Genomic DNA, 22,465 nt, shown 5'->3' with positions numbered 1-22,465 from the left:
TTAACTAATCCTAAAGAATTGTGCAGTAATGTAACATGCAGAAACTGTGTGTGTGTGTGTGTGTGTGTGTGGGGGGGGGGGGGGGGGGGGGGGGTAAACTGTGTATTCATTAATGGAGATGAGACATTTCTAGACTTCTTAATCCAGCTGAGGTTCATGGAGCACAGGAGCTGGGTGAGGCGGATCTGTTTAAAGGCAGGAGACGCACTGACCTGACAGAACACCAGTCTGCCACCGAGGAGCCCAGAGACAAAGAGACACTCACACACACATTCACATTTACATCGTCATCTATCAGCTCTCTTTCATGCCTCTTAATCTAAGATAAATCAACGGTATGGAGGAGTCTTACCAATCCGTAGAAATCAAGAAACCCTGCAGTTCTAGTTTGAAAGAAGCTGCAAAGGGAATAGTTAGTCGATCTCTTGGTTACTACATACTACATAATTTACCTACTGAACTTCATCGAGACTTCAACTACCACTCAGAAGAAAAGCTGAAACTGGAAGCCAGATGAAAGACAGACTGTCGCCCAATGCACAAGCAAGGCATGACCTGGCAGCTTTAACACCTCTTAAAACCACCATTTTATTTTTTAACACACTGAAGATATGTAAATTAACCCAAAAAGAACAAACTACATACTCTAAAAGAAACAAATCAGCCACCTTCAAATCACAGACTGTAAATCATGAATTGTGTTCATTATGTCAGTCTTAATTTAATTTACTTCACATGTGTCAAGCAGACTGTAGATCAACTGTGAGTCATGCAACGTCCAGGTCTACTCTTGATAATACTGTCTCCATTTTGTACAGTAAGCAAGTTTTGCCCTAAATACAAGGAGGTATTTAATTCAACCAAGATCCTGCCTGGAAAAGAGACTGTAGTAAACAAGCAAAAAAAGTGTTTTCAAAAGAGAAAGTTTTGAATGCTCCCATGTGATGATATGAGAACAAAAACTGTTGTTTCTTTTATGTCAGCCAACACATATCTCATTTGGTAGTTATTCAGACTGAATAAGTGAGGTCTTAAAGAGACACACACTCACACACACATCTACAGTTTCATAAAAAAACAAAACAAACAAAAAAAAAAAAATCACACATGTTGTTGATCATGAGGACAAGTCAGACTCCAGCAGACTTCAGATTCAAAGCCAAAGTCACTTCTGGTCTGAAGATTTTTTACTTTCTTATTTGCAAGTGAAGATTGCAAAAGTAAAAAAAAGTTTTAAAAGAAAAAAAGTCAATGTGTGTTTAAATGTGAAGCCAACATTTCTTTACTTCTCAGTTAGACGTTTTTCCTCTGAGTGCGGTCTTTAATCTGGGACAAACGGATGAATTGTTTTTTAGCAGACACAGGGGATGGTTTATCATTCCAAATGTGCATTCTGCATTTCTAGTAAGTTCATATTCTTTATTTCACACCAGCCACTGCAAATGAAAATGATCATTGTCTTTAACCAATCCTGTTGGAGTCATATTGTTTATCAAGCTGCTGATTTAACCTTCCAGCAGTTGGACTAATCTTACCTCTTTATACAGTTCATGGATCAGGTTAAACTCCAACAATAATGTTCAAAATTTAACTAAACCAAAGCAGTAATGCAACGTGGAAGAAAAAAAATCACACAGCGCCGCTCTTGTCTCTTTGACTGGGCCAAATATATTTGAAACTGCTATGTCAAGACCTTAAAGGGTCAAAGGTCGGATCAGACTCACAGCAGACAGCTGCTAACATGCGTGACTAATGTTACGTTGGTCAGACGTGTCAGGGGAGCAGCGTTCCTTTTCCATCACTATTGTTGAGAGTCTGTGAAACTCGAGTCGCTGAGTGTGCAGGACCAAAAAACACACACAACACAAACCACACCAAGGTATATAAAAAGAAAGGCATATTGGTACATTGTCACCATCTATATGTAGATTTTTGTTGGATCTGTGCTTTGCTTGAGCATTCTCTGAAGATATTTTACTTTTACTCCTTAAAGTTGAACAGAAGTTACCATGATTTACTGACATCCTGCAGAAATCCTACTAAATCAATTGTGCTTTCATTTTGCATGTATTTTATTTCATGCACAGTCTTCAGCAACAATTTGCTGAAAAAGGTCGTTTTCTTTTCCTTTTTATTTTTGGTTTATATTTCCCAAGGAATGCTGATTTCTCCCAGAAGCGCAGAATGTAATGTGATATCAAACGCATATTTTTCGGCAAATTAATCTGAACTTGGAAAAGTTTTGTTTATCAAGTTCAGATCAAATGAGCACAATATAAACATGATAAATCGTCTGTTGAAAATCAAAGCAGTGCAGGAAAATAACTTCAGAAAACAAGTTTTAATGCCTAAGAAGACATTAAAAATAAACTATATCTATTAAATCTGGGGAAAAGAAGTTGAAGGGAGTCAGCGACTTTATACACAACTTTGAAATTGCATATAAAAGACTCCGTTATAAACAATGGAAATGTTTTCATATGGATTAAATCACATTATGTTCATCACATTATTTATCTGCTATCATAAATTACTTTCAGTATTTTACACGAGCTGGAACACATACTCAGTATAAGTCATATTCAAGATGATGGTGTGTTTTTTGCGTGACTGTCAGGCTCAATTCTCACTGCACCTCCTTCCGTGCTCACACATTTTTAGGTCTGTGTGATTTCTTTATTTATTCCTGCAAACGATTAGCAGACAAGGTCCCATATCTGTGCTTTGCCACTTTTTCACCTCTCCAGAGGGCCATTTGGAGTTGAAGGACCAAAGTAGCCAACGCTGAACTTTGCAAATTCAATAATGATAAAGTTTCATTAATAACAGTGATGATCAGTGATGAACAGTCATGATTTCTTGCTCCGAAATGAAAGTCTCTTAAAAAACTAAACTTTTGAATGTGATGTGGAATTAATTATAGAATGTATTTTCTGCAGGGGATGATACTTATCAGTTCCCTGCATCAGAATTTGACGTGTTGGCAGAAAGTTCTGACAAACTGTATGATCCAAAGCTTTCCACTGCGTCATCCTTTGAAGTAATGTATAATTTGTTTCAATTGTCTTCGTGGTATAAATTTTGCGTTCCAACCTTTTGTGCAAAGGCAAACTTGGGCCGACACAATAAATCTTCTTTTTTTTTTCCTTTTTTTATACAAAGCCACTTTGATGCTTCTCCTCTACTGTCTTCTCTGTATAAACTGCCAAAGATATACGGTATGTTTGTTTGCTGCTCTGTGAAAAAACACAGCTGGAACCGGAACACCTGCTAACATGTGTTTACCGACACTGCAGACCATCGACGTGCTGTGCAGCACAGGGGTGGGCAGTGCTGTTTCAGGAGACCTACCGTCCTGCATGTTTTCAGTCTCTCCTGTTTCCCAAAACACCTGAACGTTATGGATTTGTCACCATCAAGCTCTGCAGAAGAAATGGTGATTTCATACATCTGGGAATTTATCTGTTGGGGAAAGTATCATTTCCCATCAGTGAATCTTTACCCAACAACACAAACATATTTGGCTCATAAAACACAAATAAAGACCCAAAACAACACTTTCATTGTCCACATAAATTAACTCATGGATGAAATATACAGAAGTCAATGTGTATTGAAACACGACATTTTGATCACTGAACAACCTGTAAACTATAATGAATTCTGTTTTAAGGTCTGTCAACAGAACTACATTTCTAAAACAGTGTTGGAGAAAATGTGTTGGAATATCATGAATGCAGGCCAAAAGCACGGAGAGCATTTTAGTGTAAGGCGATATTTTTTCCAAACCGCGCTGTTCCTGTCATTCACCTCCCACAGCGGACGGCCTCCGCTCACAGGCACGTCACGAGCGCGAGGAGTCGAAGCCAGTACTGTATGTGTCTACGGATTCCTCAGAGAGCAGAAGCTCGCTGTGAGTTCTAACAGCCCACCTGCTCCTCTGTACTCCCTTCAGTCAGAGTACGTAAAGAAAGAGGGATATCCTCCAATAACAGCATTTTCATCTGTCGGATGTGTGCAAACACAGATCACTCACAACGCTGAGCAATACGAAGCTGGCTCAGCAGATTAAAAAAAAAAACAAAAAAAAAGATTTCAACCCAGAATATGTCAAGTATTGTAGCTTGAAGAGTAATATTGTTGTATGCGAAGTAAACTTCCATCATCTGGAGTGGATTAAAACTGACAGTAAACAGCTTCCTTGAACCAAAAAACAAGAATGGGCAACATTCAATTTTTGTCAACAGCGGAATAACAAACAAATCACATTGTACCAGCCACTTCACACACACACATACACACACACACACACGCAGGACCTGTTGCAAGCAACAGTCTTTCAGTCGTCTTCCCCCCTCAAACCAGTAATCCTCTTATCGCTGCCATTTTCCATCTCTAAGAAGAAGCTTACCTCCTCAGTTATAATGACGACTCGGATCGAGACATAATTAACTCCACTATGTGTCAGCCCAGAAGAAAATTTCTGCTCTGCTGGCAGATTAAACCCGCTCTGGCTGGGGAAGGCATGAAATCCTGCATAATTAATTTAAGTCCTGTTTGTAAAAGATTACATGTAGGAGATGAGAATAGAGAATCACTAAACCCAGTCATTATGGAAGCAGCTAAGTAAATGAAGTCTGTGTGTGGGCACGAGGCCTGGAAGGATCTGGAGACGATGGCAAACCATTAATAGCCATACTTTATCACAGCTGGTGTGTTCAAGTGTAACAAAACCATGAATTATTTTCTTGGGTCTGTTGTGGAAGGAAAGAAGAGAAGAGAAGAGAAGAGAAGAGAAGAGAAGAGAAGAGAACCTTCAGTGTGTTATCCAGATGTGCAAGTAAACAACGCTGATGACACAAAGCGTGGAACATGCCAACCTCTCTTGTGACCCCAAGCAACTCATCGAAAGCATCTCCATAAATCATTATTCAATGGAAAATACTATTCTCTACTCTTATTCATATGTGGTCTGAATACGACTAAATATTTACACTGTAAATCCCAAAACATCATTTGGTGAAATTTTCAGAGTCTGAAAAGGATTAGCAGACCTCCTCCTATAAGTGAGCCAGCTGCTGAGCACCACACACCATTCATGCCTCTTTTATTACTCACTGTTTAATCTTCAGAGAGTCACACTGGGCAGAGTTGTCCTTCGGTGCTACTATCACCTGTTTTGGTATCAGAAACTTCATATACCTCACTCAGTAATAACTAGGCAGGGGTAATTGCCTCATTATGTTAGCAAGCGGTCACTGTAGTTAAACTCTGATATTGACTGTGGGGAGAGAGCGCGAACCGCTAATCCTTTATGTGGCACTGTAATCTAAATCAAATTCGACTTTGAGCTAAGGAAACCGGGGTTTGAATCCCACTTGCATCAGGAAGTGCAGCCAGCGTGAAAATACAAGTTAAAAACCCTGAGAGTGATGACCCCTGTTAGTGCACACTATAAATCCAACAGAGGTGTGTGTGTACATGTGTGTTGTGCTTCATTGTGTAGAAGTGGTGACCCAGCGCTTCAGTGTGAACAGAAACAAAACTTACGGTGTGCTTTAAACGCTTCACGTGTGCTTTAAAGATCTCGATGAACACTTGGCACGTTCACAAGCTGAACGCCCGGAACGTGGATGATGTTGACACATGTTTATGATTGACTCACAGAAAACACTTGTCCCCTGAAAGGAGGAGATCAGTCAGAGACATGTCATTATATCTGAACACAGATGAAACCTGAGAGAATGACAGTGCTTTACAGGATGCTATAATGCAAGACTGTATGCTCCGCAGCATTCCAGAGAGCATGTAAAAACAGAGAGAAACAAATCCTTTGGAGGTAGAAAAGATAATCCGATGCAGACAAGCTTGGGACACTTACACCACTATTTCTCTGACTTTTTATAAATTAAAATCCAAAAACTAACTGATAAATGACATCAGGGAAAGTTTAAGATTTACTTGAAAGCCTTCTTCTTATTGCACAACCATTTTATGGCCTTTTTAAACTTAATCGCATAAGTCAAATGTCTTGGCGCTTCTAAACAATTTGCAATGAAAGTTAAGTCATGTTTTCATGTGTTTTCTTTGGCCTTGAACAGTCCCTCAAAAAGGAGGTATCTTGAAGGAGACCACCTCCCCTCAGCATAACACGGGTGGGTAACAGAGGCTCGGGGGGCGGAGGAGGACGGACAGACGCGTGTGCTGAACTGCAGGCGCACACACAGACATGCTCTCATCACACAGCGCTTCACACACCGCTCTGCACGCTTGAGGAATGAACCCGGATGACTGAAACCTGCTTTGGACTTTAAACTGTTTGGGATCGTGGCAGCGACACCACTTTGGAGAGTCTCTTATGTGTGGTGAGCAAAACTTCTTCATGTTTTAAAACACACTTTTCAGCTGTTGAAAGAATGTTGCCTGGGTGTATTTTTATGATGAAGTTTCATAAGTGTGTCTGCTGATTTCTGCTTTCAATTCTTCTATGATTACATAGAAGGTAGAAACCTTATACTTCATCAATCATGAATGACTATATGCAACTTCTTAGATTAAAATTGCAATAAAACTATTTCTCTGGTGTGAGCTCAGTTGGAAGAATGGCTGTCTGACAATTGAGAGGTCATTGGTTCGATTCCCATCTCTTCCTGTCCACTTGCCAGAGTCCTTGGGCAAGACACTGAACCCCAAATTGCTCCCAGTGGATGGATTGAGCGACTTGCATGGCAGATGCTTCCGCCGGTGTGTGAATGTGATCAACAGTGCACTTTGGGCTCTGCTCAAGCGGTGTGTAGCTGAATACACTGATCCAATATATGATTGGACAGATTCATTGATTTACATGTGAAGCCATGTTAGGGGGGTGGTTTGCCTCTCACTATGATTTAGGGTCTGATTAGTATGAATGAAGAGGGCCAATATGACTTTTGGTGTCACTGCTTTGTGGTCAAATTTTTCATGTCTTCCATTTCCTACTTGTTAAAGAAATGATCTTTGACGTCGTTCCCCGTGCCTCAAGTTTCCATCCCTTTCTCTTCAGGTGGGTTTCATTAAAGCTTCAGGACTAAGTGAAACCTCCTGTCAGCCGCGGAGCTGACGCTTCGTCTCGGTGCAGAATGAGTGTGTGTGTCTGCGGTGCTTCCTACCTGCGGAGGTGGCTGCTCAGAGCTCTGTTGTTCCTGGCTGCTGTGCTGCCATCGAGCGCCGACTGCCCCAAATCCTGCGCCTGTAACGTCCCCACTGAGGTGCACTGTACCTTCAGATACTTAACCGCAGTACCTGACCACATCCAGCCAGCTGTGGAAAGAATGAACCTTGGGTAAGCATTGCTTTCTTCCAGCTTTCAGCAGACTGGATAAGTATTTTACATGATTGGTTTGAGCCACATGCGTGTTAAAAAGATTACAAGGAAACTACTGACGCTTAAGAAACAACTATTGTTAACTACTTCAGATCTTTTGATCAAACTGCATGCTGTTTTCTGAGAGGGGTGGAAAAAAAAAAGGTCAAATAAGAGGAGGGAGAAAGAGGGAAAGCTCTCACTTCCAAGTGTGAAATTCATCTGAATGTTCAGACTGAGCTTTCCACTGAGATTGTAAGACATTTATTTTGCCCCACGGCCTGGTCACAATCAACATTGACTCCAGGTGGACAGCAGACTAAAAAATTCAGCCTCAACAAACTGTGCCAATTTTTATTTTCACTATACTACAGTTTTCGAGCAATCAGATGCAAAAAAATTCATCCAGTAATCTTATTTGGTAGTAAAATGGTGATCAGTTAAAGATGTCGAGGTAAAATGGGGTATGGACTCTACATTAGCATGACTTGGATAGCATAACAAGACTTAAAACAGATGAAGAGCATCACTACAACTTAATAAACTCAGTTGTTTGTTTAATTTAGTAAAATATATGAACAGAACTCTGCTTTATTGCCCATCAAATGACCACAAAAGACTCTATAACGTGCAAATGTGATGAAATATGTGGAAAATAAATGATCTTTTCTGCAAACTTAATATAAATGTTTGCACATACAATTTGCACATTGCTGGATTGCTGTAATTTATGTTTCTTAACTGATTTGTATCCAATGAACAACAACAACTGGATTATTTCTGAAATCTTGACACTCAGAAGTTTGTAAAACGTCCTATCGGGCCGATGAATCGGCCAATCTGATGAATCGGTCGACCTCTAACTGGTAGTGCAGTGAAATAACATAAAGTCACTGAAATTGTTGTTTAAACTATCTGGCAATTACCATTACCAAATTTACCAAATGAGAATTTTCCCGTAGCATTATGCGAGTTATTCAAAAAGAGGAATTTTGGAATTCAAAGTCCTTGCTTCGATTCTCTGCGTTAGTTTTCTGTGGGTAAAAGATGTACTTTTAGGCAAATATGTTGTCTTGAGAGTTGTAGATAAATACACCCCTTTTCAACATGCTCACATGTTCCAATAATATCAAGAATTTCAACTTCTAAGTGGAATAACAAAATGCGAGGGTATGGACACTACATGGGGTACGGACACTACAATTGCAAACAACAGATCCCATTTGCAACTGTTGTAATATTAATTGTGTGCACTATATCCACAACATATCATCATTCAAATAGTGCTACCCAGGTATATAAAATAGAACATTCAGCTCAAGCCAAATACATAGTAGGAATGAGGAACTGAATAGGGGTACGGACACTACCGGAAATTCTGGACATCGAGATACTATATTAGTTCAGCCTTTGTAACTTCATAGATAGTATATTGCTGATGCTATTTTTGGTCAGAAACTGATCCAATACCATAATAGATATATTTTAGACATGGCCTTGGCTTATATTGTGCTTATTTAAAAAAATAAGTCTCCATTAAGTCAAAAATCAGCTGAAATAGAGAAATATATAACGAGTTGAGCTTCCAGCTTCGCGGAACACAGCTCAGCCCCCACAGCTCGAATTTGCACGAAACAACCTGCAAAATAAAAGTAATCACATCCATTATCAAAAAACATCACAGTATTTCAATATATTTCTGATTTCCTTTGAAAATGAAGCTCCTAAAACTCGAACAATCTTGTTTTGACCAGATATAACGCCCTTTTTCCTACAAAAAACCTTACATCAAATCGTCTTGGCAAAGATGATCAATGAAACATGCAGAAATACATGCATGTTGTTGTTTCAGTAAGCCATTGGCTGTCCAAACACACTCTCAAATGCATTCAAACACTAGCCTACACCACATTAGAAGACAATAACAACACACACAATACATTTCACAGGAAGATTGTGACCAGGCCGCCCAGAAAGTTTATACAAGGACATCTAAACAAGGAAGGCTGATCCCAATCACTGTGAAAATCTGAAAAGAATAGAATCAAGTCAAGGTTATTGGTCAGAAATTGTATTCAATTAATACGTTAAACAGCTCAAAATTAGTTTATACATATTTGGTTTTTCACCTTTAAATTTGGACCTTAACCTCAGTGCAAACTGTCTTTGATTTGGATGAATAATGACTTTTGATATCAATTGATCAACCATCAAAATTCATTCTCAGCAGAGCTATTCGAAGACAAACAGTTGTAACACGTTCCTGCAGAATTTTTAACGACGCCTATTGATTTGGGAACCAATTTGTGTTCTGCATTCACTGATTTTGTTGTTTGATAATTATTAACCAAAGCATGTTCTGTGTTTCTGCCATTAGGTACAACAGTATAACAGTGCTGAGAGAGAATGATCTCTCAGGACTTGAGCACCTGGAGCTGGTGATGCTGCACAGCAACACTATACACACTATTGAGGACAGAGCCTTTAAAGACCTCAAGTCATTACAGGTAACATCAGTAAAATGAGTTTTTTCTAATCACTGCGATAAAGTTATTTGTTCTTGTATATTAAACATAATAGCTGCTGGCAATATTTGGCCTGGTTTTACATTTAATAACAACTGCCTAAAAGCTGAAGGGTATTTGTTCACAGGGTGGGAATTCTTAGAGGTAGACTAAAAGTCATTGTATCAGTATGAAGGAAAAGCTTCCCTTTTTTACTCTCTTCACTCCACTGAAGGTGATTCAGAAGTACTTTCATTTGATCTTGCAAAACTTAATTAAATCCTCTGAGTCTCGTTATTTTGGAAAACAGACTAAAACACAAACGGACAATGTCTTTTGGGTTAAATGTGATCTTTATTTTGTAATTAGCATGTTAACTGCCTCTACTGAAACTTTACTTAAATGACTGCATATTGCATTATGTATCTGCTGTAATCAGTTGATATTGATGATATGAGATCAAGTACATCCTGAAGAGAGTTAGATAACACTGTATACAACACAGTCAAATATTTGACGCCACTAACGCTGCTTTCCAATGGCACCGTACACCAAATCTCCAAGCTGTTTTCTGTGTTGTAGAAGTCTGCAGGTCTGTATCTTAAACTTTGGGCAGCTTAAAATGTTTCAAGTTTCCACAATGGCTGTTCACAGTGCCACGTGTTATCATCAACGGTGTTTGAGTGAAATAGATTTTGTGCCATTTTACTGACTCAAATGCAAAGATCGAACAGCAGTGTGACCCGCTTGAATTTAAGCTGTTCCTGAAATTAAATTAAAAGAAAGAAGGAGCACAAGAGAAACTTTGTTAGAGGTGTCTGTACTGTTGCCTAACTTGAAATGTTGTGCTTCATGGAATTCTGAGAAGTAGAGGCAAGCGGACCGTAGCATAAGTAATGACTCAGAAAATAGAGCTGCTCCAATTACTTATTGGCACAGCACTTAAAATCACAACAACCACAAGCTTCACCCAAAGGATAAAGTTTGTTTTTGTTGTAGTGAAAAATCGTGACAATAATTGCACATCAAGTTTGTTTACTTTCTGCACTGAAAGATCTGCCGGATATTTGAAGTGCTTGTATTTTTCTCGACGACACGAATGATTGAACAATTCATCCAGTCTAGAACGTCAAGTCGTCTGTGGATATCTTTGTTTAAATCCATCAGTCTTGAAACAAACAAGCATCTCCAACTTCTCAATTGTGTTCTTACAGGTCCTGAAGATGTCATACAACAAAATAAAGACCATTAACAAAGAGACCTTCAAAGGCTTGGACAGTGTTCTGAGACTCCACATTGACCACAACTACATTGAGTTTATTAGCCCAGAGGCGTTCTACGGCCTGACCAAGCTGCAATTGGTCCATCTGGAGGGCAACCGCCTGCAGCAGCTCCACCCGGACACATTCATCACGCTGAGGCACAGCCAGGTTTTCAAGATATCCTCAGTGAGAAGCATCCACCTCTCAGACAACCTGCTGACCGCCCTGCCAGCAGACATTTTCTCTGGGTGCAGCCAATTAGAGAACCTCTACCTCCATGGGAATCCCTGGACATGTGACTGCAGCATGAAGTGGTTCTCACATTGGACACACAGGAGCACAGGTGAGCAACACACATGTGCTTCGGAGCTATTTCTAAATGCACAGTGCTGTCCTATTTTTACATAGATTACAATGATTGCTTTTGATGTCAAAATTTATAGGAAAACAAAACAGTTTTCTTTTTAGCGACACACAAAATAATGTCTCAGTCTTAAAAAGAGGCAGCTCTGAACAGACAGACTTGGGAAAGCTACTGAGATGTGCACAGGATTGCTACACAAGGAAGAGGACATATCCAATGAAAATACTTCAGTCTTTCAGAAACTTCACTGAAAACTGAGATGATATAGTCTCTCTTCATCTTGATGGCTTAAAATAAAACAGTACAACATTTGTTGCATTCATCATCCTATCATATAATATTTGTGTAATGCACAAATCAATACCTACATCATACATCATCTCATCACCTACATCATATCAGATGTTGATAAGTCTATCTGCAGGTTTACAGTTTAGAAACTAATTTTGATTTGGCTATCACACAGTATGGACATTGTAAATGTTCTTATGGTGCAAGCAAATAAATCCTATGCTGCTTTGTAACTGTTTCCAGGTGTGTTGAAATGCAAGCGAGACCGGAGATATCCAGGTGGCCAGCTATGTCCTGTTTGTGAAAATCCTGCCCCTCATCACAACAAAGTTCTATCCCTTCTCCAAAGTGATGCTTTCACCTGCTCCAAACCATGGATCCACCCTAACCTGAAGCAAAAAAACATCAGCATGGATGAGGGAAATTTCAGTCCAGTTTCCCCCAAGGACTTCATTGCACCATTAGGCTCCATACAAATGAACTTAACTGACCAGTTTCACTATGATGCCAGTCTGTTCTGCACCGTCCAGAGGCCTACTGCATTTGAGGACTTGACGCAGACTGTGGAAGTGGAAGAAGGAAACAATGTTACTGTGCTTACCGCTAACATAACTACATACTTGGTGTGCAATATAGATTACGAACACATCCAGCAACTGTGGCAGATCCTGGCTGCCTACAGTGACTCTCCCATGAGGCTAGAGAGGGGATTAATGCTGGCCAGAAGTCCAGAAATGGTGTACAGATATAATCAGTTGAAAGCAGATGGAGAGGAAGAAATAAACACCAACATTGAAGCGGATATCAAAGCTTCTCCTGCCTGGCTAATGCAAGGACAGGTGAGCTTGCAGCTTGACCGGACGACTACCACCTTCTCTACCCTTCATATAAAATATCAGTCTGTGGTAAACCTACGACTGGATAATATATCATCTAAACGGGATCGCTATTCATGGACTATGATCAAGAGGGATAATAAAACCAAGACTGAACACGCTATACTCACAGGTACAAAATTTCCTGAAAATCTTCAAAGATGTGTAATATGTACTGGACTTTGTGTTATTTACTTTCACTTTATAAATGTACATGGAATATATATATATATATATATATATATATATATATATATATATATATATATATATATAATTATTTAATTATTTTACTATTATAGGTGGAGTGGCACAGTTGAACTGTCAAGTCCACGGTGAACCAAAACCAATGCTGGAGTGGATTTTGCCAGATGGAAGTAAGGTCAGAGCTCCATACTCCAGTGAGGACCAAAGGATCATAATTACAACTGAAGGGAAGCTCACCGTCCGAGGTGCAGATGCCTCAGACACAGGCCTCTACTGGTGCATTGCCACAAACTACCTGGACGCAGACATCCTTACTTTTCGAGTGACGGTTTTGTCCCCTGATGTGGAGGAAGCAGAAGTGAATGGTGTCCAAGTCGTGCAGCCACTGGATGGAAATTTGGCCTTTAACTGTACCTCCTCTGGAAGCCCGGAACCCTTGGTATCATGGATTCTACCAGATCATTCAGTACTGGACAAGTTTAATGGCGACGGAAAAGTATCTGAGAACGGAATGCTGGTGATTCAGGGTGTCACAGAGAGACATAGAGGATTTTACAGGTGCCTGGTTGCCAATCACTTGGGGGTCGACCTGCTTATATCGCAGGTGATGGTGACTGAAGAAAGGCCTGAGAAAGGGACAAGTTTGGGCAGTGATGGGTCAACAATAATTTCAGAGGTGAAAATGGATTCCAGCTTGACAGAGGACACTGACAGTGTCAGCGAGGTTCCATCTTCTAATTCTGCTGATAGAGCAAGCCAGGAATCAAGAACCATTACCTCAGACCGACCTTACCCACGACTAAGGTCACGGGGTAGAGGGGACTCTAGAGGTAGATTTGGATCACGAAGAAGGGGTTCAATCCGCAACAGACTTACCTGGAGTGGCAGAGTATTTGACAAAGTCTCAAGGAAAGTAGACCCACAAAAATTTGCTGAATATGTGAAGAAAGCTCAGAGTGGCTCTAGAGATAAGACTGACACAGAAAAAGTAAAAAATGATTACACACAGACAGGAATTTCTGGTGATGATGAAAATGGCTCTGGTGAAGGTCACGAGGACTATCTTATTGCTGCAACAAACGTAGTCGAACCAACTACAAATGGTTTGCCACAAATGTTTGGGCAAGAAAAGCAGTTCCAAGCATCATCGACCACAAAGAAAAATAAGGGTGTTGACATAGAAAAGCAATCTAGGGATAATATCTACTCAAGTGAAATTTTCGAAGACATTAATTGGCCAACAACAGAGTCGTATATGCAGTCAGACTCAACGTCTGTGTCTGAGTCCATGTTCACACACATTCCAGATTTTGTTGGAACGACAAATTGGGATGTTTCAGAAAGAACCAGCAAGCCACCCTCAAACACACACCCAGTTACTCTCCAACTAACAGTTACAGAAACTTCACAAGAAACTCAAATCCAGTTTTCAGGAGACCCACCTTCAGAACAGGAGACATCCACGGGAGCAACGCTGCCATTAACTACAGATCCTAACGTCACCCCGATGAAGGACGGACCTGGCTCAGTGGAAATAGCTATCCACGAAGACCCTGAAAGCCAAACCACATTCACATCGATCACTACTACAGAGAGACAACAGGACGAGATCACCTTCCACACTACCCAGACAATAAAATCTCCACGGCTACCAGCAGGCTCCACCATCATATCCCGACAGCAGATCCATATCATTCCACGAAAAAACAGCAGAGGAGGAGGAGGAGGTTTGGGCAGCAGGAGGATATTTCAAGGTCGCCGGAGAATCATCAAACCCAACAAGATTACTGATATACAATCTTTTATCAATAAACTGAAACAGCCCACCCTGAAGAAGGAGGGGAATGCCACTGTGCCTTACAGAATTGAACTGACAACAGGTAAGATATGTGACTCACAAAGGCATTTTGTGAGTCATTTTGTCATGTTAATTTTGTGCTTCAGTTTATTATGTATATTCAGTCATATCATACAGCATCATGAGTTGTCCATTTGTGTATTTTATCCATTTTCTCAGATTGTGACTGTGAAGAAGACAAAAAGAAGACGACGACAAATGACCTGCAGGTGGTCAAGCCAACAGTATTCTCAAGTCCATCTTCACGCAAAACAGAGAGACCTGTTTCCACACAAAGAAGTCAAATTTTTCCAAACCATTATATTACTTCAACTGCTCCCTTCACCTATACTGAGTCTAGATCAGAAGTTTCCAGGGAGTACTTTACATCTGCTGATGCTCCTGAGTCCACAGTTGATTCCATGGCTACAACAACAGAAACAGAATCTACCACAACTACTACTACCACTGCTTCTAAAGTTATCCGTGGAAGAATACCTTGGAACAGGCTGTTTAGAGGAAGAGAGGGAGCAAAAATACTTGGCAGAGTAAGGAGGCCATTCAGCACCCCAAAACCCTCAATGACTGCAAGAACTACTACAACGACCATAACCACAGCTCCTGCCACTATGCCCACCACCACGGCAAACTCACTGGCTGAACCTGAGACTCTGTCACCATCCAGAGAAACACAAAGCAAAGAGAGCTCAGTAGATGATGATTATGGAGATGAATCCTCTTTGGAATTTGATGTTACTACACATGGGCCCAGTTTAATCACTATAATTCCTACAAATTCACCTGATTACATTAGTTTTTCCACAACAGATGAAACACCAACAGAGTTGCACACTGTCCCTGCTCCCCATACTGTCAAACCACATTCTGCAGAAAATCTTGATGAATCTTTTGTCTCTGGGTCAGGGGGACTACCTGACCATTTTTTTGTGATGAGAAGGAGGCCTGGTGATACAAATGGATGGCAAGGGCGAAGAAAGAGACCATTTTTGGGCAAGGACCCCTTTAGAAAACCAGGAATTGCTAAATCAAATCCCATTACCACAACTGAGACTCCAGCTACTAAGGTAGCAACAATGGAAAATACAGTGGAAGTAACCACACAATCTCACTCAAGTGTTTCCCTCTACAGTTCACAGCACACATCATCTGAAAGAGAGAACACAATCACCATGGCTGTGAGCACTGAGCAAACATCAGAGGAGGAACTTGACTCATATGATGAATTAGACTGGACAGCAAGTAGAATTGCAACCTATGAAACCACCAAAACACCTTTGATTACCTCTAACACATACAAACCTACAACAAGGCTGACAGAAGCTACCACAAAAAGACCTTACACAACAGCTCAGACCCAAATCCACAGCAATTTCAGACAACCAACAGAGAGGAAAGTTGCTGCCTCCACTCAAAGGACGCCAACAAGAATCAGACCCACTGTGAAAAGCAGTGGTGCAAGAGGCAGTGTCGATAAACGTATTACCTTTGACACAATCAGCATCCTTTCACCTAAGAAGAGGGTGAATGCCAACACCCCAGCTCCGCACAACAAGGAGACCCACAATGCCGTTTCTACTGATTATAACGCTGAAGTTACCGGTGTCAATATTGTTGGTTTTGAACCCACAACAGACGTCATGACAAGCAAACCTAAGATAGTCGGAGGAAATGCAGCCAGTTTTACCGTTTTGTCTGACTCAGATGCATTCCTGCCCTGTGAGGCTACTGGGAATCCACAGCCGGTTGTAACCTGGAAACGTTTCATCCCCAGCACAGGTAAAAACTAAACAATGGAAAAGGAGTAAATTCACTTTTATAGATGATAATGTAATGTAGTTAAACTTTTTTAGATGTTCTGTTGATCTGAATAATGCCTTTTAGTTTTGAATGTTTTAAAGTTGATTTTGGTCTTTCTGTTCTTTAGGAAACACCATAACCATCAAGGGCAGAATGGGAAAGTTTGAGGTATTAAACAACGGTACTCTTTCAATCCAGAATGCCAACATCAAAGACCGGGGCCAATACGTTTGCCTAGCTGAGAATCACTATGGATCAGATAAACTCATTGTCACCCTTTCTGTGGTGGCATACCCATCCCGCATCCTTGAACCAAAGCTGCGTGAGATAAAATCTCACACAGGTCACACTGTGGAGATGAAGTGTAAAGCAGAGGGCCGGCCCATGCCCGTGATATCTTGGATATTGGCGAACCAAACCCAAGTCCGGGGTGTGAACACAGAGAGAGGAAGAGTGTCGGTATCTGCTGAGGGGACTCTTGTTATTGAGAATGTGACTATTTTTGACAGAGGTCATTACAAATGCATTGCCAGCAATGCAGCTGGAGCCGACACCGCTACAGTCCGACTGCAGGTGGTGGCAGCTCCACCAGGTATCACTGAGGACAAACGTGAGCAGCTGAAAGCTCACACAAACCAGAACTTGTGGTTACCTTGTACTGGTCATGGCAGCCCTCAGCCCACTATTCATTGGGTACTCCATGATGGGTCAGTGGTTCGATCCAGCCAACCTTCCAGTGGCACAAGAATGTTTGTGCATGAGAACGGGACTCTTCACATAAAGAATTTGACCCCAGAGCACAGTGGAAAGTACGAGTGTATTGCTACCAGCTCCACTGGCTCCGAACGAAGAGTGGTGACTCTAAAAGTAGAGGTGCACCAGGCACCACCTCAGATAGTGGAGAAATCCAAGCGAATGACCGATTTGTCATTCGGGGATCAGTTAACACTTAACTGTTCAGCAACCGGAGAGCCCAAACCCAGGATCATGTGGAGGCTGCCTTCTAAAGCTGTGGTGGATCAGTGGCACAGGTAAACGTGTTGTGAATAATAGGCCTTACTGCAAAAAGACAAGAATGAGAGCTACAGCAATTATATATTTTTGACTAAAGTACTAGTAATTAACTTCTATTTATTAAACATACAGAATCTCTTGACCTTTTAGAAGCCTTCCTTAATCTGTAAATGATGATGCCGAAGAATAGAAATAGATCAGAAATTTAACAAAGTTGTTTGATAAACTGTAATGACGCCAAAAGTAGAATTATTTCACACTAACCAAGGGAGCATTCAAATACAGTCAAATTAAAGAACAGCAGAGTTTTTGCATGATAAAATATGTTTGCTGTAAATATTACTTTTGTGATATATAAATAAGGTATATGTTAAAGGTATAATGGGCGATGTTTTAGCCAATGAATGGCGTAATGATAGCGTCAACTATTGGTCCTCCGACATGTCAATCACGCTGAAGAAATGCTTGCATCACGCCGTCAAGCGTGTTCGTAGGAGCAGCAGAGCAGATAGGATGGTCTGGCGCGTGTGCGTTTTCAAAAAGTGAGTAACAGACGTTTGGCTTCGACTTTTTCGAGAAAATCATCCATTTACCTTTAAGGTCAACTGTTTGACTCTGTAGGGTTTTTAACTTTTTCAACAAGTACGTAACTTTCAGCTGAAAGTGAACATTTGCATCAAAAGAAGATAACTAAAAAATATATAATACGCAGGTCATGTTATAGACAGTAATGAAACGCGAACACATAGCAAAAAGTTAGCTAAAAAAAACATGCATTAGGACATTTTCACCGCAGAAACTAAAATTGTTTACTATTTAATTGTATGTGTTTATCTCATTCTGACAGATACGTTCGGTTTTTCACTGATTCTGTTCAGAGAGGATAATCTAAATGCAAATTATGTGGCTGAGCAGTTTAATATGCATATGTAATGATATTTTACTGTTCTTTATGTTTTTATGCATTTTTCCAGAATGAGCAGCAGAATTCAGGTTCATGATAATGGCACTCTCATTGTGAACTCCGTCAGTGATAAAGATGCTGGTGACTATCTCTGTGTTGCACGGAGTAAGATTGGAGATGACCTTCAACTCATGAAGGTTAGCGTGTCGATGAAGCCAGCCAAGATTGAGCCTAAGCTCTACGGAAAGAAGAATGTGCCCTACGGTAATGACTTGAAAGTAGACTGTAAAGCTACAGGAGCACCAAAGCCAGAGATCTCCTGGGGTCTACCAGATGGTACAGTAGTGAACAGCGCTCTGCAGTCCGATGCCAGCAGTGGAGGAGTACGCACACGCCGCTATACTCTGTTTGACAACGGAACGCTTTACCTAAACCAGGTATTCTGTTTTACTGAGTTCACCCTCCACAAGGAATCTGGAAACACAGTCACAACTTTTACCTTACTGTCTTTACTTCCTGTCTCTCCAGGTTGGTATGTCAGAGGAAGGGGCGTACACCTGCTATGCTGAAAACCAGGTGGGCAAAGATGAGATGCACGTCCACATCACTGTTGTGACAGCTGCTCCCAGGATAAATCCACCCAGTCAGCCACACATCAGAGTGAAGCCTGGAGGAAACATTCGTTTTGACTGTGAAGCCCTTGGGGAGCCCAAACCGAAGATTTTGTGGATACTTCCCACCAATGACGTAATAGCAGCATCAAATGAGCGCTACTTAATGCACGTCAATGGTTCTTTGGATATCAGGGACGTGAAGCCGACTGATGCTGGGGATTATGTGTGCATGGCCCGCAACCCCGGTGGAGAAAACAGCAAGGTTTACACACTTGAAATTGATGGAATTCCACCAGTAATTAATGGATACCGACAGAACAGGACAGTGATTAAAGATGTAGCACCTAAACACTCCAGAAAATTCATTGACTGCAAAGCTGAGGGAGACCCCACTCCCTCTATCACTTGGATTATGCCTGATAACATCTTTTTGACAGCACCATATTTTGGCAGTCGGATTAATGTTCACCGTAATGGGACTCTTGAGATTCATAACGTCCGGCCAACTGACACGGGCGAGTTCATTTGCCTGGCAAGAAATGATGGAGGAGAGGCAGTAATGGTGGTGCAGCTGGAAGTCTCCAGAATGCTCCAACGGCCAATTTTTAAGAATCCCTTCAATGAACGTGTCGTGTCTCGGTTTGGAAAAAATGTCATTCTCAACTGTTCAGCTGATGGAAATCCACTGCCAGAAATAATGTGGATTTTACCTAATGGAACACGGTTAACTGGCAGACCCAACACTGGCTCTCACCACCAAGAACACAGCGACGGAACTTTGACTATCTTCAACCCTCGCAAAGAAGATGCTGGGAAATACCGCTGTGGTGCAAAAAATTCCTTGGGATATATTGAGAAGCTAATCATTTTGGAAATTGGGCAGAAGCCTTATATTCTTACAAGACCAAGGGGAATCATACGCAGTGTTTCTGGAGAACCCCTTTACCTTCACTGTCTATCTGATGGGAGTCCCAGACCCAGAATCTACTGGACCATTCCTGGTGGCCACACTCTAACTCGACCTCAGGTTCTTGGGCGGTACCATTTGCTAGAAAATGGTACGTTAGTTGTACATGACACAACGCTCCACGACCGAGGAAACTATGTTTGCAGGGCTCGGAACGAGGCCGGGGAGGCTGGACTCACAGTCCCTGTACTTATCATTGGCTATCCTCCAAGGATCACCACTGGGCCACCTCCCAGTCTGAGGGCAGTGACTGGAACACCTATTCGGCTCAGCTGTGTTGCCACCGGTATCCCCAAACCACAAATCACTTGGGAGCTTCCAAATGATTCAGTTCTCTCAACAACAGTGCAAGGAGACCAGACGGCTGGTGAGCTGCTCCACCCTCAAGGGACCCTTATTATTCAGAAGCCCACAGCGTCGGACTCAGGCACATATAAATGCCTGGCCAAGAACCACCTGGGTACAGATTCAAAAATCACGTATGTACTTGTGCTGTGAGGGAAAAAAAAGCAAGAGAAAATGATCTGCCCAAATGTAAATATTAACATAGGTATAGTTCCAGTACCTACTGTCTGCAAGGTACAAGTCTTGTGAAATATCAGTGAAAAGAAGTCAAAGATATGCATTTGGAAAATAAACAGAACACAAAAACAAAACAGAAAAACACTTCATAAAAGGATAAATCTGTCCTTTTGTAACCAGAAAACTACTTGGAGCTGCAAAACTGATATTAAAAATGTGGAACTTGGGGTCATGAGATTCACAGTTGCTTCCCATTTAGTGATTCTCTCATGGAAGTGAAAAGTACCAGCAAATACCCAAATAGCCAAATACCTAATAAAAAAAACCAAACCTAATAGCCAAAAAAGACTTCTCTGACCAAGCGTTGGGTGCAGCATCACAGCCGTAGATGATATTGCAACACACACAACCAGAGTGAACAAAAGGAGGAAACAAAGCTCCTAACAAGTTTTCTTTTTTTTTTCCTTTAGTGCTTTGCAACCTGGCAGCAAATGAAAAGAGCAGGCAGGGTAGTCTGTTCAGTGAGATTCTGCTCAGGTGTAATTTTGAGATTTTTTTGCATTTAAAGATGTAGAAAGAAAACATCTAGGGTTTGTCTTAAACTGGACACGTTGCATGGACAGTACAGTCCATGTTCAGATCCTCATCAGCATAATAGTGACGCCTTAAATGAAATCCCTTTATGTCGATTTGCAGCACAATAATAACCACAAATGCAGACAATCTATTGTGTTGTACACAAGATTTTATAGTAATGTTATACATTATGTTTATCTGTAATAATACAGTATATGTATGTCTATTTGTAGTATCTACTTTATGAAAAACGTGGGCATGAAAAAGTTAAAACTATGCAAACCTTGTTCCTTGTCATGCCTTTATTTTCATGTTTGCTTTGATAATCGTTTTAAAATGAGACATGTCACATGGGTAGGAATTTTCACAACTCTACTGGAATTGCTGTTGGACCTTGTGGGTTACTGAAACGTTGTTATGAAAGTCATTAGATTTACCCAGTCGTTCCTCCCTTTCCAGCTGTGAAAATAACTCTTGTCTCGGCCTTTCAGTGTTCGAACACACAGGGGAGCCTTTGATTTTTGTGATCGTGTCCCGACTTCAGTGCCCTAATGTCAATGAAATTGAAGGATGGTGGAAAAGACTGTAGAGTGAAAGAGAAGTAAGTTACTAACACAGATATTTATGGAATTAATGAGTTGGTATTCCTGCTTTTATTTTGTGTATCAGTAATATACAATACAAATTCCAACATTGTACAGCTAAGATTATTCGAGACAGCTTGACATGAAATTTTCTTTACTCTGTCTCCAAATGCATTCTATGACTTTCAGCATATCCGCACTCAAGAAATAGTTTAATTATATTTTAATTAAGGATGTCTGTGTTTTCTATTAAAGACAACAACGAGAGACAGTTTATCAATAAATTGCAATAATTGTGGATTGCTAATAAAGATGGTTGTTTATGCAAAACTTGCACACACAAAAAAATGCATTGTCTAAATGCAAGAGTAATAAATTGAATTAGTTTGTTATTAAACTTCAGGTAAGAAAAAAAACCAATGAAAGTGAATTGATGTTTGTTTTATTGCTTTTCAGCTGTAGTGGACATTACCATGAAAAACAGTTACATTTGTTTGTTTCACACAATCATTCATTTTGACATGTGTTTGTATGTGCAGTAACATTATTTACTGCACCATAAAATGTATCTGATAAAGCAATGGCTGAAAATATTGAAATCTTAGAATAAGAAAAAAAATTGATTTTGTGGCCAAATTCATGATTCATTTGAATGAAGATTCAAGAGGATCTCAAACTGCAAGTGTTTCAATAAATTGATGTTCCATTAAAATGTGTCTAATTAAGACATTGGATTTTGCGACAGAGTCAATAAAATAGTTTTCTAAATCTTTGGAGGAAGTAC

General features: G+C 40.6%; 1 protein-coding gene across 1 annotated transcript; it reads left to right on the top strand.

The window, feature by feature from the left end:
* The first annotated feature begins 7,118 nt into the window (after window positions 1-7,118).
* Window positions 7,119-22,356, top strand: igsf10 (immunoglobulin superfamily, member 10). The gene is made up of 11 exons (XM_030108764.1): window positions 7,119-7,321; window positions 9,720-9,849; window positions 11,061-11,451; window positions 12,007-12,771; window positions 12,941-13,948; window positions 14,111-14,725; window positions 14,863-14,927; window positions 16,218-16,479; window positions 16,628-17,531; window positions 18,489-18,855; window positions 18,947-22,356. Exons 1-11 carry the CDS (start codon window positions 7,119-7,121, stop codon window positions 20,495-20,497), a joined length of 6,261 nt encoding a protein of 2,086 aa, XP_029964624.1. The 3' UTR covers window positions 20,498-22,356.
* Window positions 22,357-22,465: the final 109 nt, after the last annotated feature.

The sequence above is a fragment of the Salarias fasciatus genome, chromosome 14, assembly GCF_902148845.1.
Source record: "Salarias fasciatus chromosome 14, fSalaFa1.1, whole genome shotgun sequence".
In the NCBI taxonomy this organism is placed as follows: domain Eukaryota; kingdom Metazoa; phylum Chordata; class Actinopteri; order Blenniiformes; family Blenniidae; genus Salarias; species Salarias fasciatus.
This window is presented reverse-complemented; position numbering and strand designations above follow the sequence as displayed.